At 46.0% G+C, this 18,573-nt stretch overlaps 1 protein-coding gene across 2 annotated transcripts in view; it reads right to left on the reverse strand.

Moving 5' to 3' along the window:
• The window catches only part of ADAMTS17 (ADAM metallopeptidase with thrombospondin type 1 motif 17), a 254,629-nt gene that overhangs the window by 224,749 nt on the left and 11,307 nt on the right, over positions 1-18,573 (reverse strand). For both annotated transcript variants that reach the window (XM_084641878.1, XM_084641877.1), the window contains exon 3: positions 13,863-14,028. In XM_084641878.1, coding sequence (XP_084498004.1) covers positions 13,863-14,028 — 166 coding nt within the window. The remainder of the gene's footprint in view (positions 1-13,862; positions 14,029-18,573) is intronic.

Here is an 18,573-nt window from a genome sequence, read left to right on the forward strand (position 1 = left end):
TAGATGTACAACTACCCCATATGAATGCAAACTGGGTGCACAAACCAACTGTCCTGGATACAAACACCTTAAAAGTGGGGACAAAAGATTAGAGACCACAGCTGAAAATCCACCCACAAATTTGGTGGATCCCAAACTAAAATAAACATCAGCCATTCAAACAGACTAAATGCCTAGTAGAATCTTTATTTGAACAAACGGTTCTTACAAGTTTTGTGGTGCCCAGGTTACGTGTCAGCGTGACTGCACTGGGGGCATCCCCACCGCTGGGCCTCACCCCTTTCGGCACTCATGTATGTTGCTATAGCGAAAACTACATAATTTGGTGACCTTTCCATGACAGATCATTTAAAAAGTGGGATACCAAAAGAATGGAAATCCAACTATTCCTTTAAAAGAGGATCAATTCTGAATTTAACACAATAGACACAGTGAAGTTATTTTTCAGGGCCATTCTCAGGTAGTCTAGTCCCAAACTTTACATTAAGTGAAAGTTTTCAGAATCGAATAATAGTAAAAAAAAAAATAAAAATCCATTGAATAGTTTTTGAAAACCATGTACCTACACAAAGGCGGGGGCAAGAGGGAGTTTGTTTGGGTTTTACCTTCCCGGGTGGCGTTTGCAACCCAGATAGTAAAACTTCTGCTGTGCTTGAGGGCCAGGAGGTGAGGTTAACTAGAAACAAAAGGGAAACTTGCATGTCTGGGTTCACGTCCCAAGAAGAGGGAAAAGCGAAAGCTAAACAAAGTAGACACGTGTTCCATTGTTAGACTGAATAATCCTATGGGGCTGCCAGAAACACCGCACAGGAGGGTTGTTTATTTAAAGATACATTGATTTAACCTGAGCGTGTTTCTCTTGCATCTTTCACTCTTGGTTTAGTTTCCATGGAATAGCAGCTCTCAAATTGTTGACTGAACAGCATCTTTGAAAAAAGCCCGACAGCTCAATAGCACTGAGGTGAATGCACAAATGCCACGTGAACCAATGCCCTGTTTGCTAAACCCGGGTATCTAACTGCTGCCATTTATAAGGGAGAGAGATTCAGAGATGCTATGGATTCACTAAGCCCCCGGCTTAGGTTTCCAAAGAACTTGGCTCAGTTGGCAGAGCATTCCCTGAATGTGTTACCACGCTGAATGGGATGCAGTACACATGTCACTCTAAAGAAGGCATCACAGGAAGGCTGTTACAGAGGTGTGAATTCCAATTTCACTGCAGATGTTCCATCACACACTGGATCTGATCCAAAGGTCATGGATGTCAATGGAACAATTCCCACTGCTTCCCCTGGGCTTTCTATCAGGCCCTCTGCATGTCAGCTACCTTGAAGCTGCAGGTTTCACATACACAGGAACAGAGTTAGAGTTCTTTTTTCTTCAAAACCACAGCAATCCTGAAGAAAAAAGCACACTAACTCCAGAGATTTTCCTCACTGCTCCACTCCTGACAAGTGCTTCCTTGGCACCCTTCCTCCGGCTGGAAAGGAAGCTCAGTAACTCTTTCTGGACCTACTCCGTGTACTGAGACAGGGCCGCCCCCTCACCCAGAACTAAAGGGCCACCCCCACAACCGTGGAACCACTGAATCCAAGCCACTACTGAAATCTTGGGGCAACAAATGAAAAAACAGGAACAGGAGTAAGGGGCAAAGGCTGAAAATCAGGGAACTGTAAGGGGACGCTGAGCAGAGACCCGACAGGAGGTCCGAGGTAACAGGTGGGCCTGACGAGGAGGTACAAGGGATCGCAAGCCTCGATCTCATGCCCACAGGTACCCAGGCAGCGTTCAGACCACGGCCGTCACCCAGCAGCTCACCTGAACCAGTGGAGAAGTAAGCCAGTGAAGCTCTAGCTTGCAAAGGGCCCCACCCACAAAGCTCCTGACTGGGGGAGACATCCAGTCCCACCGGCTGGTTTGGACGCTCCACTTAAACCAAAAAGAGGCGCAGGAAGATGTCTGAGCAACTAGGTGAAACCCTGCCTGGGTGGGACTATGGATGCTGCCTACTTGCCTGACTCTTGAGCCCTGCCTCCCTTCCTGGTTCCTGTCCTACTTATCCCAGGCCTCCATCTGTTCCCAGTTCCTGCCGTGCTCCAGGTCCCTGCTCCAACACCCTACCCCGACTCCAGCTTCGGCTCTGACCTTCGGCTCGGCCCCTGACTCTGACCCCGGCTCTGGTTCTAGGCTCCTGACTAACCACTAGGCCTGACCACCAACCGCCTGTCCTTAAAGGAGGCCTTGCAACTCTGTGGGACCATGGATGGGGGGGGGGGGGTGTACATGGAGGAGCTGCAAGGAAAATGCAGCCAGCACCTCAGCGGGAGGTTCTGGAGGAGCCGTAAGAGGGGATGCAACCTGATGAACTCTACATAGACACACGCCCGGGCCACCCTCCCGCTGCAGAAAGCGGACATTAACAGCGATTCAGAAAAAACCCTCAGACACTGCTGTAGGAGCTGGCAGACCCCATGCTCACCTCCCACTGGAAGACCGAGTCCTCGTCACCTCTGCCATGCACACACTCGGCACAAACTGCCCCACGCACTGGGATCAGAAGCCTGCTTTCAAACCTTGGGTCTGGCCGGCTGACGCTTCGCAGAGTCACATGGCTCGCTGCAGCCAAGGTGAGTTTTAACGATCATCCTTCATCAATATCATTTCCAGTGCATCGTTCCCCATGCAAACTAAAGAGTTTGTTGGTTGTGTTGTGCCTGGAGTCCCCTCTGCTAGTGCAGAAGGCAGCAGAAAAAGGAAATTCCCCCTGGGTAATGGACACGCAATGCAGGTCAAGCTGATCACCCTACCCCACTCCCACCTGTTTCCTCTCCTGTTTGTGAAAGGATAAGGCTAAGGAGGGTGGGGAAAAACACAGCACCTCCACAACTCTCAGCTTTAATTCTGCTCTCTGTCACAGGTCTGGTGCCAGCTGATTTGTGTATTCACGCTTGGCAGAGTAAGCAATTTATTCTTCAGAGTGTCACACAGCCTCAACTCTTGTTGACTGCAATGGCAGCTAAGGGCACTCAGGAATTTGCAGGATTAGGCCCTAGGAGAATAGATCACTACATCTCCCCCACCAAAACAATCAAAGCTATTACTTTTCTTTATACAGCAATTTTCAGCAGAAATCACTTCACAAAAGTATCCTCATTTGTACAGCACTTTGGGGGATACACGTCACTTCACTGGCTACTGACTGAGGGGGAACACAGCAGCACTCAAGAGTTTGTGACAGGAAGTAATGGACTCTGCAACCCAACTTAAAGATGTAAAAGAAATTTTCTTGAGACTCATTACCCAAGTTGGAACGTGGCCAGAACACCAAAGTTAACACCCTTACTCTTGTCAAAATGCCATTGATCTTCAGCAACATGTGATCAGGACCTCATGACTCATCTAAAGGACCGCACTTCGATGAGCACAATGTTCCCTAATATCTTATTGGATCAATGGTCTGACAGAGGCTTGGAGGAAAGGCTGCCAAAGCCTGAATTACTGTCACCACTTCTTCCTATACCACCAGGGTTTTCTTTGGAGGTCTCGATCCAACAAGAAACACAGCCCACAGTCAGGGGAGACGTATTCAAATTAATACAGAGCAGCAGCATAGTCTAGTGGACAACTATTCCTGGCTCTGCCACTGGCCTGCTGAGTGACCTGGGGGAAGTCATTTTGCGTCTCTGTGCCTCGGTTTCCCCTCCCACTCGTCAACTGTGCTATCTAATTGGATTGTAAATTGTTTGGGGGCAGAGGTGGCGCTGGTCACTGCACAGACATGCAGTAAGAGAATCTTGGCTGGAGCCTTTTGGGAGCTAGAAGAACACAAAAAAAACCAAAGTTCAATCCGCTGGGAGCGTACAGCCTATGAAACATCAAACCTAGACATCTGACACGTGATAAAAAACAAACAATATACTTCCACAGGCCTTTAGAGCACAGGATCTCAAAGTGCTTAACCAATATTAACATGCCATGAAAAATTACCACAAAAATGACATTACGGGGGTCCAGGTTTATTTTGTCTTAGTGAGTCTTCAGCAAACGTGCGGAGTTTACAAAGAGCCTTTTTGCAAATGTCAGCCCGACAAACTCAGCCTGAGCTCTTACAGCTGACCTATTATCACTCCTGGTGGGGCTGAGAGAGCCAGAAGAGGGCTACACGTCTATAACTGAGGGCAGAGTCTGGTCCCCTTGACTGCAACTCTGCCACCCTGCTATCTCCCCTGGAGCTGCAGCGATATAACTGAAAGCCCTGCACGTGAAACGTAACACCTCTTCTGCGCAAGCCAGAAGTGAATCCCCATAACTGTGCTGGCTCTGGAGCACTAGCGTAATCGTTATTTTTAATCCCTAATGTAAGCAGATATGTAGGATTACACAGGCAGCAGATCTGCTGAGAAAGAAGCTGCCAATTTATGAAGCCACTTTCCAGAGCCAATTTAAGCTTCACAACACCCCTGCCAGCTCAGTATTATTAGCCCCATTTTACAAATACAGAAATTGGGCCTCAAAGAGAGAGGTTAAGCTCCAAATTTTCAAAATGGCCTTTGATTCCGAGTGCCTGTTTTACAATGCCCAATATTAGACATCGAGGGGGCCCAGCACCTATAACTCCAAACAACAAAGAAAGCTGCAGCTGTTAAGATCCTCTGGGGAGGAGGGGGAAAAATCACCTCAGAGGTGTTCTAGAGTTGGCCACTCCAAAATAGAGGTGCCCAAGATTAGTCCAAGTGATCTGCTGAAGATCATGAGTCAATGGCCTAGCTGGGACTAGAATCCAGGAGAATCCTGATTCCCAGTCCCTGGCTCTATTCCCTAGGTGCGATGCTTTTGTTATGGTGATGTAGAGATTAACAGAATCTTCCTTCAACTAAAATGCTAAGCAATATCTAGTAGTTTCCTACAATCCACCTGACTGCCCTCCTCTTCAGAGAGACAATAGAAGGAAAAGGAGCATCCTGAAATAAAGGACTATGTCACCCAACTTTTTAGCTCATTAGCACCTGCCCGTTTAAATTTTGTTAAGCTACAAAGGAATCTCATGGTAATTTTTACTAGGAGTAGAACAAGGTTGTAGAAGAGCTCTACTTTGACCAGATCCCCAGCAGGTGGGAAAGAATCTACACTGTGCTTATATTTGGATGTCATCTGTTTGCTTCTCTTTTGCACTTGTCCAGTGAGGGACAAGAATGCAGGGCCACTCCCTGCTCTGCATTATAACTGCTGTACATGTGCTCGGAGTTTCACACAACATGGATCAGCACTGTAATCACCTACACCACAGTTAATGGAAAAGAAACACACTCAAACCAGTGGTGGAATGGTCCTAAGACCAATACTTACCAACAAGAAGGGGTCTCTGACTTGAAGTTAGTTCAGCTCCAGAATTGCTATTCAGAAAGCTAGGGCCCTGAAGAACTCGCTAGAGCTATCCACCAGGTTTGCAGGATCTGGTTAGTGCTAATGTAAATGCTTTTAATGCCTGCAAACATTTAATTAAATTAAACCTTCAGCGCTACTTAGCGTTGAAATCTTCTTTTTAATATTTCAGCAGAGGCTTCCTAATATGGGCTAACACAGGTTGCATTACATCTCTCTATTTTTAGTGCACTTGGTTTTTTGGCCATAACAACTGCTATTTCAGACCAAGTCAAACTTGCAGAGAAAACACAGCTAAGAGACACTGATTAAAGATGGGGAAATTCATCATGTGACTAACGTATACCTGTTTGAGGACAATGTTCCACACATTTGATACCTGAAGACTAGCACCTATTTAAACTATTACCACCGCTGTTCAATTGGACTGCAAGAAACTGAAAGTGGGAAGAAACCCCATTGTTATTTTGTGAATAAAAATATGTTGATTTTCTTTGTTTTTCCTCTATTTGCTGTTCTCCATGCAGCACATTTGTGGGCATTACATGAAATCTGTGGTTCATTTAAGCTGAACAATGAGTTTTAAGACAGACTTGCATTTAGGAGTAATTTATGGGGTCTGTGTCAGAAGCATTAAATAATAACCTTTCATCCAAAGACAATCTGCTCTCTTTCATGCTCCTGGGGCTGTATTTTATATCAAGTCCCTTCGACGTAGAGAGACCTTAATACATCACCAGAGACCTTTGGAAAAGTTATCAGGGAACTTTACATTTCCCGAAGAAACGGAACATTTTATGAGCTGGTTAAGAGAGACTGCTTTGCTTTCATAATGTGGTTAGATTCTATCTTTTTAACATGGATTTTTCCCGTCCCTCCAAGAAACCTTGAGAAAATCCTTTCCCATGCACTGGATTGTTGATGGCATAAGAAATATGCCAAATACATTGAGCCAGGGTTTCAGCTAGTCTAAATCGGTGTGGTGTTACTGAAGTTAATGGAATAGGCCTATTTCCACCAGCTTAGGATCTGGCTCAGCATATGTAATGTGTTATGTTTGTGGCCCCCTCTCTAATAACTGTAATGAGACTATAAATAATATTAAATAACATCTAGCACAAGCCTAATTTTTATATTGCCATTTGAGGGTTCAACAAGACTTCATACAATACTTAATGGCTGATACGGAAGGGTAACTTTTTCAAAAGCTCCAAGAGCTGAAGAAGCAAAATCCTGCAGAAATGTGGCACGTAGGCTCCGAAATACAACTGATTTTGCAAGGAGTCTAAGGACTTGTCTACACAGCGAGGTCTACTAGTACGCGAAGCCATACTTCCGGACTTTCACTGTACCGTAGCACTGTCCACGAGGGATGGTTACTTCAGAGCACACTGTAGAATTGCTGGCTTGCTTCACTGTAACTCACCGTGTAGACAAGCCATAGGCACCCGAGTGTCTGTGTCGCTTTTGAAAACAGGACTTCGGTGCTTTTGAAAATTTGATGCAAAGGCTAATTTTGATCCGGTGACACCACTGGGTAGCTACATTTGGGGGTGTTGAAAGAGGCAGGCAGAAAGGTCATTGCACTTTTGTCCTGTATTTCAACAGGGCAGTCACTGCTTAAGCCGACTGGCTTTCCCATGCTGACGGCCACAAACCTCATGAACCGGAACTTTAGGGAAAGGCAAACAATGACAGAACAGACGGGTTACGGGCTAGACAGCTGAGATCATGACATATTGCATCCATCAGAACCATCTCTCTGCTGTGTTGCGGTTTTCCGGTTTGGAGGCTGTTATCCACCGTTGCCATAGACGTAAGCTCTTTAGCCGAGAAACCATCTTTTCATTATTATCGTGCCTACCACAATAGGGCCCAGAACTTGATTGTATCACACTAGCAGTTACAAGCCCCAAATTATTAACATTAATAAGCAAGCTGTTAAGAAAATGGCTCAACCATCTGGTGCCGCCCACTAGAGGGTGCCCCCCACCCTGGTGTAGCAATGACAGCATAGATCAGGGCATTATAACAAGGTTTTGCTCCATACATGAATTCTGCATCTAACCCCTATACAATTAGGCCCAGGGTAAGATGATGTTTCCATCTACGGTGTACAACATTAGATTAACTTTCTACATAGAGGGCCAAATTACTCCCCAGCATAGGAAAAGCCAGGAGAGCCAGTGGCAAAGGGAGGGGGAACCTGCACAAGATTTCCTCTTGTAGAGTGTTCCCTTATCATCTCAGAGGAAGATGGATCGAATAGCTGCCCACCAACCCAATGGATCCTAGGGGAGAAAGGGAATCAGTGGGAGCCCACGGCACTCTGCAGCATCTCTGACCCTTGTCATTGGGAGCATAGCGCCAGTGGACCCACTTCTAAAGGGGAAGTCCCATAGAGAAAAGACCATGGAAAATAAAGCCCGAGAATATATTACCTTTCCACCATGAGCATCACAGGGCTGGTGAAGGGGGATTATTGGTCCCCCCTAGCCCTACCCCTTCCTCTCCCTAGCTTGCATGATGCCCATTCCTTGTCCACTACATAGCCCTGCATGGGGTCTGGGGTGGGTGGGGAACGGAGATGCTGCTGGGGGCGTCACTAAGCCCCCACTCTTGTTCAGGATGAGGTGTTCCATGCATAAATCTTGGGGGCCATGATTAGCCCAACACTTTGGGCATAGGGAGTACGGTGGAGGATATAGGAATGCATGGGCATCTATTTACTCATGTGCACGCTTTCCTACCTATGTACTAGATGCTCTAGACAAGCCACGTTAAGAACACAGGGCCCATGCATACTGCCAATGCAGCATCAACATGGGCCAGTATTCAGACTGGCCACTGTCCCTTCCACGTGTTATTCCAGGAGTAATTTGGCTCCCGGTGCCTCTCAGAAGAGAAACATTGGTCAGCTGTGCAGTGTAACCTGTGGGAGCGTCACTGACACCAGCTGGACTAAAGGTGACATTTTACAGATGTTCAATGACAACCCTTACAAAGTCCCCAGGGAGCAGTCCAGCTCAGTTTCCTTCTCCCCCTTGCACAGATCCTCAGGCAAAGGAGGACGCATTTGCTGTTTGGGAGGCAAAGGACAGTGCCTTTGGGAAGGTTGGGTTCTACACAGGTGAACCCCCAAATGGGGCATTTTTGCTTTCCCCTTTCTTCTCCATTAATTTATTTTGCTTTCTTCTTATACGCGCTCCCCGTCCCCCAGGAGCCATTCCACCAACTCACGTGTCTTTACAGGCGAGTTCACAGGCCCATGGCAGCCAGTGGGAATCCTTCCCCTGGCATCTACTTGCACTGGTTACAGTCCTGTGGACCCACGTGTATGATCAGTCATTCGTACCTCCTAACAGTCCTAGGTTTCGTGGGACTAGCCTGCTCTGACCCCCGAAACCGCCTGACCCAGTTGAAGTGGCTCCTGTCCCACAGGGCTGGCTGGGCTCGGCTCCCTGCTCCAGGTGTTGCAACCTTGCCCCTGGTGCGCAAGGTCACAGCGCTGCTCAGGTTTAGCCCTAGCCCCCACTAACAGGAGGGCAGCTGGGCCAAATTTGAAGGAGTGGTGCTTGAATATGTGCCCCAGGCTGCAGTGCCGCTCCCTCAAATTTAGCCCAGCCGACCCTCCAGCATGGGGTGTGGGGGCCGGGCCAAACCTCAATGGCATTACAATGTGACCCCGTGCCAGGTAGCAAAGCCTGGCTCCAGGAGACAAGCCCAGCCAGCCCCAGGAGACAGGAGCCGCCGCTATGGGGTGAGCATAGAGCAATTTCACTCTGCCATTCCGCCTCAGGCCTCCCTCCTGGGGGGGGCAGCACCTGACCCCCCCTCCCCCAAGACCTCCCATTCCCTGGGAGCAGGACCCATCCCGCTTTACCCTTTGGAAACGTTGAGAGGTAGAATCAGTGCTATTTAAAACCTTATCATCTGAAGCTTTACTTATTTTTTTACACCCCCCTCCCCTCCCCAAAAAAATAATAAATCTAAAGTGGCACTAGTTCACTTTACTGTCCGCCGAGTTACAAAGGTTCAGAAGGAAAAACTAAAAAAAAGAGCAGCTTTGATAAGTTCTAAGAACACACAAAAAACAACTAAGAATTGGTAAATATTCAAAACCATGGCACTCCCAGAGCTTAAAAACAATAAACCCTTTAATTCATATTTACACATGCGTGAGTGTTGGTATGTATACACAATATATAGTTCCACGCTATGTGAGTATATATAAAATGTATAGTGTCTAAACATATTTCTTAAACACTTGCAGTCTCTGACCGTGCATGCCAAATTTCAGCCTGTGTCATATTTGACAGCCAAGTTACAAGCAAACTGGGGTCCCTAATGGAAATCTGGACAGTTCCTTAGTTCCAGTTCTTAGTAATGAGGTCTTTTATTCCCATGAGAAAGCTTGGAAGCAAGCCGCTCACATATCCTTTCCATGCCGTTTCACTAGGAACGGACCTCGGTGTGGCAGAGAGGATTATTTTTTTTTTGTTTCTAAACTCCTTGTGCACAAAAGTTAATCCAAACCAGACAGAAGTCAATTAGGTCATTAGTGTGCTAAGCCTATTAACAACCATGACTTACATTTCTTTCCTGCAACAATGAAAAACATTCAGGAGTTTGCTTTTTAGCAGGAAGGCCCATGAGCAATTCCCTTATTTTCTGACATTCAACTTGTGGCAGTGGCTGCTTGAACCAGTAGAAGATTCCTACATTGTACATTTGAGCTGCACGTCCACCTGGCAGGTTTGCAAACTCAGTCCCGTAATGTGGAACACAAGATGAACCTTGCCAGAGCGGAAGGACAGTCTTGTGGTCAACGTCCAGGACTGGGATTCAAGAGGTTGGGGCTGTTCCCAGCTGTCACAGACTCCCTGGGTGACCTGGGGCAGGTCACCTAGGATCAGGTCCGAAGCCCATTAAGTCAATGGGAGACTTTCCATCAACTTCAACAGGTTTGGATCAGGCTCTTAATCTCCCTCATGGGGTTGACACCGACCTACCTCACCGGAACGTTGTGAGGGTAGATTCACAAAGGTCTGCAAGGTGCTCAGATACGATGGTACTGATCACCGTCAAAAGGCTGTAAATAAACAAGGAGCCCAGTATTGCAAAGTTCTGCGCTCCCTGGACTCCAATGGAGCAAATGAGCGAAGGGAGCGCTGCACCATGCAGAACTGGCTTTAATTTTGCAGTGGCAGCCCACTGCGTCTCAGTGGACTAGAAGAATGAAGGTGTAGCTGACTAATAAGTTGTAATGTGCAACACCGCACGCACACAGGCTGTTTTCCTGACAAGCACAGTTTAAACTATGGATGATCATATTTTATACTGTGTTAGTAAATATTGTATTTGCTGTAAGGAATAGAGATGCAGTAACTACAGCACGTAGCTGTCAAATCTTTTCTGGAAAGCCTGAGAGGTCCAAAATGTTGCATGTGCAAGAGCAACCTCTGGCATGAGACATGTCAGCCTCACTAGGGATGATCCCAAGCTGCCAAATTCCGATCCAGATCTTGCTCTCCCCACAGTTCAGGGGGTTTGGAGCCAGGGTTTTGGGGTCTGAACCCATCACAACAACCGCCGCTGGTGAGGTAAGAGCTCAGCTCTGTACAACACACGAGAGAAAACAATGTCTCTGCTTTAAACCGCGTTCTGTCAACAATCAGCAACCAGTACTGACCAGACAATCCAAATTAATGAGCTAAGGTCCAAAGGTTAAATCCCCAAACGCGGCATCCTTTAACAAGAGGATATGCAAACTTTCTGAGGCCCTCTGTCTACCTCACTACAATCCTTCCAGCTCCTCAAGTCTAACCGCAACTGCCTTTCCTACAGCCTGCTGGTTTCAATATCAGTGACCTTCATGGCTGCCACCTCCCTGAATGTCCCATAGCAGCTCCAGCTCCTGATCTTCTCTACTCTGCCCAGAGTACCTGATCAACCCTACTCCTGAGCACCTCAACTCCCACGTCTACTGCTTCCCTGACTGCCCCACAGCAACATAGCGTCAGAGAGTGCACGCAGCATGAGCAGTTGTCTGCCACTGCTCCACCCAGCACAGAGTTCACCCAGTACAAGAAGTGGGGATCAGGAATGATGGGGAGCAGGGGAAGAGGTAAGGGGAACAAAACATGTAGGAACATAGTGCCACTCATGAAATGAGACCGGGCTTGGCAGAGTATGTAAGAAATCTGTGCGTTCAGCCTTCTAGGACAGATCCCCAGCTAGTGTAAATGGACAGAGTTCCACTGAAGTCCATGCTACATCAGTTTACACTCGCTGAAGATCTGGCCCTAGGTCTTAAAACTGGGAGGAGCCAGGACATGGTCACTAAACATTCATACATCTTCTTGGAATCTCTGAGGGTATTTTAATATCACCAGCTGTTTTCTTATTAACATCCAACAAAAAATAGAACCGCGGGGCGGGGGGGTAAGACGGGCAGTGGGAACAGCTGCATTTATTCAATGTTTTCACTACAGCTGCTACATACTGAAAGGCTGAGAAGATTTGCAGGGGCTCATAGGCACAAAACTCTCCAAGTGGATACACTTACCCAAGCTTTTGGCTTTTATTCCTCTGGGGTGACTGAAGAGGTGAAAAAGGGGTAGGAGGAAAGAGCGGGGGGGGGGGGGATATCAATAGGCAGAGAAATGTTAACTAAGAACACAAGTGCCACTGATTAAATGAGATTCTTGCTCTCTCTTATCCCAGTGGAGAACCTGGGGTTTGTTGCTTATATAATTACATCCTCTTCGGTCCTCCTTTTCGTTTAATAAAAAAAATAGTTCTAACATTATCCCACTCTGTTATCATCAAAGACTGGCAATTCCGAACTTCCCGAACACCCAGTGATTTCAGCAGACCCTCTCCTCCCTCAGTCATCCATGTATATGGGGATTCCAGAGATAGGAATGAGGACACAATTTGGGTTCAGAATCCAAACCCCAACTAGTTAAGAGGCACTAGGAGTCGGGTTCAGCACCTTAGAGAGAGATATGCTCTATTCACAAGAGCCAGATCTAGGGCTGATTTCAAATAACCATCATCCCCAGGGGGTTGGATTGGGGTTCTGGTTCAGACACTATCCTCCAGTTAAAGCCTATAAACCCCACAGAAGATAGACACATGCACACACACCAAACTGACTCCAAAGATACAAATACAGAGGCATTGAAAATTGTTTGCTAAGGAGGCTGCTGCAAAGGAGGAGTCCATCACATTGGAGCTCCAGCCTGGGTTCACAGGGCTAGAGAGAGACAGGAAGCTTCCTGAGGCTCATCTCCAGGAAAGTGGGACATCTGAATAGGACATTTCATTTATCTTAAATGATCAAAAGGAAACCAGTTTTTGTGAGCAGCCATTTTAAAAGATCTTTACTCCCAAAATAGATAAGCCAAAATTTGCTGAGAATGTCATGCTGAAAAATCAAGTGGCAGGAACCAAACCCAAGCCAGATTTCAGGTGTGAAATCTGGGTTCACACTACCCTTGACAATTTCAGATTCACATACGCATTTACAAATTCAATGAGAAATAAGTTTGCTCATCTGGCTGCATGACTTGCATCACTGTTTATATTAACGGTTGGCTGTTCCAACAGTCTGAATTCAGACAGATGAAATGTGTGGAGGACAAACTGAATATTTTTAGATCTCGTACAATTTTTACCAAAAATTAATTCTGCCCATCTCTGCCCCCTACCAGATAGTCCAATTATGCATTTCAAACTCTAACGGTACCATCCGGGATGGAATACACACCTCTTCCCTCCTACAAACAATTCCCTGAGATCACTCTCTGCAAGAGGCACCTTTGAATCTTCAGCATTCATAAATAAATGACAAAGCTAGGTGTGTAAATGAGAGTGTTTTCTCAGGCAGGGCCTGATCCTGTTCCCATTGACATCAATTGACAAAACTCCCATTGACTTAAAATGCTGTAAGATCAGCCCATTAAAAGTGGAACAGTGTACAGTGCCTTCAATCAGGTTCTCACAGCACTTCACAAGCATCCACATTCGCGACATGGGCAAGTATTATTCTAACCAACTTAGAGAGGAGGAGGCTCAGACACAGTGAGGTTAAGAGATTTGTCCAAGGTCAGAATGCTGGGAGACAGGCATAGAAACCAGGGGTCCTAATTCTCTAGCCTGTTATAATCACTCTTCATAGCCTCTCATTACAGTGTAACTCGAAGAAACCCATTTAAGCAAAGGTTCAGACCATATTTATTTTTCAAACTATTTAAACAATACCCAGCATATGAGTCTATTTATGTTTGTATTCGCATAATTGACTTTTAAACCCTCTCTACCTGAATGATCCATCACCATGTCATTCATCACTACCTCTTACTGTCCTAAAATTCAGAGCTGGAGCACCGGTGAACACAGATCTTTGACAGAACAACAGTCATGACCGTAATGCATTCACGCAGTTGATCTCTTGTGCCTTTTCTCAAACTCACCTGATATGACTTTGCAGGGCTGGTCAGGGACCTGGGATTTAGCAGGATAGCTGGATTTTGAGGATCGTTTGTGCCTGATGAAATGCTCTCTTCCACTGAACGAGGTCTCCGAGATATTGACAGGTTGGATTAGCAACTGTTCTGTTCCAATCTGGATATAGCCAATCTGTCCACACAGGGGAAAAATTATTAGTTCCTTTGGCATGTTAACTATTTGTATTTCCCAGATCTCTTTGTGCTCAGTGTTTTTCTTATTCCCACTAGATCGCTTCACAGCAATGCATTTTCAAGCTCATTTGTGAGTACACATACATTTTAAGGCCAGAAGGGACCAAGACAATCATCTAGTCTCATCAGCATGACGCAGCCCATAGATTCCACCCATTGTTTGTGTGTTTAAGTGGAAGGTAAGAGTATTAATTATTTGTATTACTGAAGCACCTAGAAGCTCCATTGTGCTAGGTGCTGTACATACATAACAAAGAGATGGTCCCTGCCTCAAAGTATTTAGCAGCTAACACAAAGGTCAGACTGAAGAATCTGTTCCTTTTGAAGTTGTGGGAGCACACATATGCATTTTCCTAAAATTTTATAAAAACACTTTATGAACACCAGGAAAAAAACTTCTTAATATTAGGACATATTAAATTATGGAGCTAGAGGAGTCTCTGACAAGAAGAGGTGGGATGCACAAACTGGTTCAGAAAAGCTAGAAAACCAATTGAGTCCCCAAAGTATAAATACAGGGCCAGATTCTCACCTAGCAAACTGGTCTAGTGTTTCGTGGAGTACCAGCAATAGCTGGGCGAGGAATGGGGGGGACGCTACTGGAGGTTAAGAAGATAGAGAACTGTAAGGGGGGGGGCGGTTGAAATGGAAGCCGCCAAGTACAGGCTAGTGGATCAGCCAAAGAGCCAAGTGCGCTGGAAAGGACACAAGTGTTGGATGAGTCAGGAGGCCAGAGCTGGGGAAAGGGAAAAGATTTGGTGGATGATAATGGAAGAGATGAATGATAATGGAAAGGATGAGGCCTCTTACGATTTGGGTAAAGCTGAATATGCGTCAGACACACATCCAGATGGTCAGGGGCTCTTCTTTTTTAACAACCCTGAAGATGCCAGTAATAAACTCCCATTGGCTTTTCTTTGCTGGACTTTATCTGAAACACTAAGTTTGTACGTTTACTGTTACTCAGAATGAACCCCCCCACACCCACTCCTATAAACGGAAAGAGCTGCATCTCTCATGCATGACATTAGAGTGGATTTCCCTACTTATGAAATCTGATCATCACTATCTACATGCTAACATTTTATATGTCTTTGATCCTCTTTGTTTCATTTCCAGAACACAAGGTTAAGGTGATATCCATTGCAGCAGACAAGTTAGTTCCTACATTCCTCTTCACAGAACATGGCCTTGCCTATTTGCAGTGTTCCCTAGTGGACAGAGCACTGGACGGGGACTCAAAAGACCTGGCTTCTATTCCCTGGTCTGCTACTGGCCTACTGCATGACCTTGGGAAACTCACCTCGCTTCTCTGTGCTCAGTTTTCTCATCCTTAAAATGGGGCTAATGATACTGAACTCCTTCGTAAAGTGCTTTGAGATCAATGGAGAAAAAGCGCCAGGCATTACTTGTCATGAAAGCTGAAGAAACCCAATATTTAGGTCCTCTTTCCATAATACTCAGCTCTGTGTCCTTCTGAAAATTGTACCTGAAATGGACTGGTGCAGCCCAACAGAATCAAGCTACACACCGGTCCCACACCAGAGCACACAATTCCAAAGGGGTGCGGCACTCTCAGGCAGGCTGTGCCCCAAAGTTTACATTTTGTGAACAACAATCAAAATAATTATTTTGATCATTTCAGTGAAACCAGTTCTTTTAATGGGATTGACCCAGTCGCCAGTATGGATGGTTAGTGAATGGTCTTTGCTAGCTCACAAGAGCCAGGCCAGGAAAAATGCCTGTAAACAGAAGTGAGCTTTACTCGGCTACTCTCATTGCCCCAGCTGAACAAACTGCAACCAAGTCAAAAAACACCAGAAGTAGAAGACACTGAGATTCTACCTGCTGTGGTTCTGCGAGGTACGACGCAGAACTCACAGCCTAGGGAAGGAGAGATTAGGGTGGCTTTAAGCCACTTTTGTGTCCTCCCAATTATGAGCTTCTCTGCTGCCCTTGGAGTAACAAAGACAGCCCTGGGGCTTGTCTGAATAAGAGCAGCCTCCCCAGGCTGCCCTCAGGGCCACGGCACAGCCCCAAGTCTTTGCAGGAGCCCTGCCACCAGCCCAGACTCTTATGCTGGGCTTGCGAGGGACTGCTCCAAGTCTGTCTTCCACACTTCCTGCATCAGGGGACTCCTCTGCCAGCCAAATCCAGTACTTTCTGGAGCCCCTTTAAGCCATGCCAGCCCTTTAACTGGCACAGAGGGGACCAAGTAGGGTGAGGATCTCACCCTAGCTGAAATCTTTTAAAACGCTCTCCATTTTTACTCACCCCGCTGGAGATTACTAACCCAGGGGAGAAAAGGGGTGTGCTGATAATCTGGTTTTCTGATAATACATACCGACTTTTTTCATTGCACTGATTCATCAATTATTTTGATTACTATAAAATAAACAAACAGTTTTAAAAATAGGACATTTTACCGTATATGATCCCTTGAAAGTATGCTACACAACTAAGGGTCTGATCCAACTTCTATTGGAGTCAACTGGAAGGCCCCTATAAATTCAGCACATGTTAGATTGGCCTGTAGTGCATGTTAGCTTGACTTTAAAAGGGCTCAGGCTGCGTTCGTTCACCTCTCTCTGCAGGGCACACGTATGTAACAGCCACGGGATAGGGAAAGCGAGACTAGATGGGTTTTTCAACGTGTTCTATGCCAGTCAGACAAGCATCCAAAGAAGGGATCTGCACATACGTGCTCCTGCAGGACATTCAACCGCTGACTGCACTAACATGATTTAAAATGTACATTACTTACATACCGTACATTCTGAGTTTCCACACAGAGCGCCAGATTCTGTGCTCACTTACACCTGGGCCACCCCATTGACAGAGTCTGGCCCCCGGATTCCCATGGAAGGATTTTCCGCTAGACGCTGCTAACTCTCTCATTTCTACAGAACGTCTAGGAATTGGAGAGAACTGAGCACCCAACGTGGAGTCCTCCCAAAAATCAGAGGCCACTTTCGAAAGCTTGGGCTTTAAAACCCCTTGGTGCCCCAGGTCAGCCCTTCCCAATCCTTACACATGGATAGCAATGACTTCCCTACCTCAAAGGAGGGCTCCGAGGGGAAGTTCATCTATGCACACTACAAATAGAGAGAGTCCCAAATGGAAGGTGCTATTTATGTGCAAGAATTACGGTGATTTGTGGGTCCCACGGAACACCTAATAGTTTCACATAACTTGCTCCACACTGGAGTTTTGGAAGAGTCAGGCTTCTTATCTTTAATAACAAAGTGGGCTTTGCCAGGGTCATTTTGAAGAAAGCAATAACTCTAGCTTCCCCTAGGACGCTCTTCACTACATGCTTTCCTTATTCCAACCTTCCTGCTGGGAGGCAGCCCCAACCCCCACCCCCCCTTTTTTTTTTAAATATAGGTTTTAATTATATAGGAGAAGGGCTGTAAATCTGGTGCTGTGGTACTAAAAACCACACCAGAGCTCCTGAAACTATGCCAGCCATTTTCTCTGGGGCCAAAAATATGTAAGAAGAAGTCAGTTTCATCACCACCTAACGTTAGCCCAACTTTCTGGCATCAAGTGCAAAAATAATTTAAACCACTGGCAAGTCCTTATGTTTCACATTTGCTTTGGAATTGCAAAAACTCCTTCCTCTCAGTTATGGAGGAAAAGAGCTACACGTCTCTACCCTGGCACCAGTTAAGAAGGAATCTAGGATCTAATCCTACAAGCTTATTAACTGGAGTTTGAGGCATGGAAAGTTTGCAGGATTGGGCCCATCAAATACATCTAAAGAGATTTACCATTTCCCCCAAATTTGCTGGTACGGAGTGCTGAAGCCTTTCTGGTTCACTCAGGGACATAATGACCTAGTGCCTTGACTATTGACTGACTCAGTTCATTAATTTGTTTTTTTGCAACAAATACTGTTGTTCAGATTGATGCTTCCAAATCCACTGACTGCACCAGTCTTCAAACGAGACATCAGCATCAGAACAAGGCTGTACTAAATTTCCCTTAGCACAATCTACCCCTAACTAGCTCAGGCATGGAATGGGGGCTGGTTTCTGGAGTTACTAACAATGCAACATCACTGCTGAGGCTGGTTTTCCCAAGTCTCCGGCTGTGGAATTCTCTTCAATCATTCCAATTAAATAAAGTATCGTATCTGTCAATTTACATTGGGGGGGTGGGGGAAGAGATCACAATCTTGGATACTTCCCGTGGTCTTTATGCTGCTGTTCTCAAAGAAAATATGTAAGCAATAGCATATGACAAGCAACGTCATTACATCAAATAACAGCAGAGCTTGGGTATGCTGGAAGGCAAGAAGCCATCAGCCGACTGCCTTCAAAAACCTGAGACAGGAGAGTTATCCGAAGAGAAAAATTCAGTGTGGGGGCTTATTTGCTGCTCCACAGAAGCTCTAGAAATTCACTGTCATCAGAGGTATGAATCTAACTTGGATTTTACAATTAGTGTGACAGGACATTACAACTGACAGAACCACTCA

Source organism: Lepidochelys olivacea (assembly GCF_965140295.1).
Source record: "Lepidochelys olivacea isolate rLepOli2 genome assembly, chromosome: 10".
In the NCBI taxonomy this organism is placed as follows: Eukaryota; Metazoa; Chordata; order Testudines; family Cheloniidae; genus Lepidochelys; species Lepidochelys olivacea.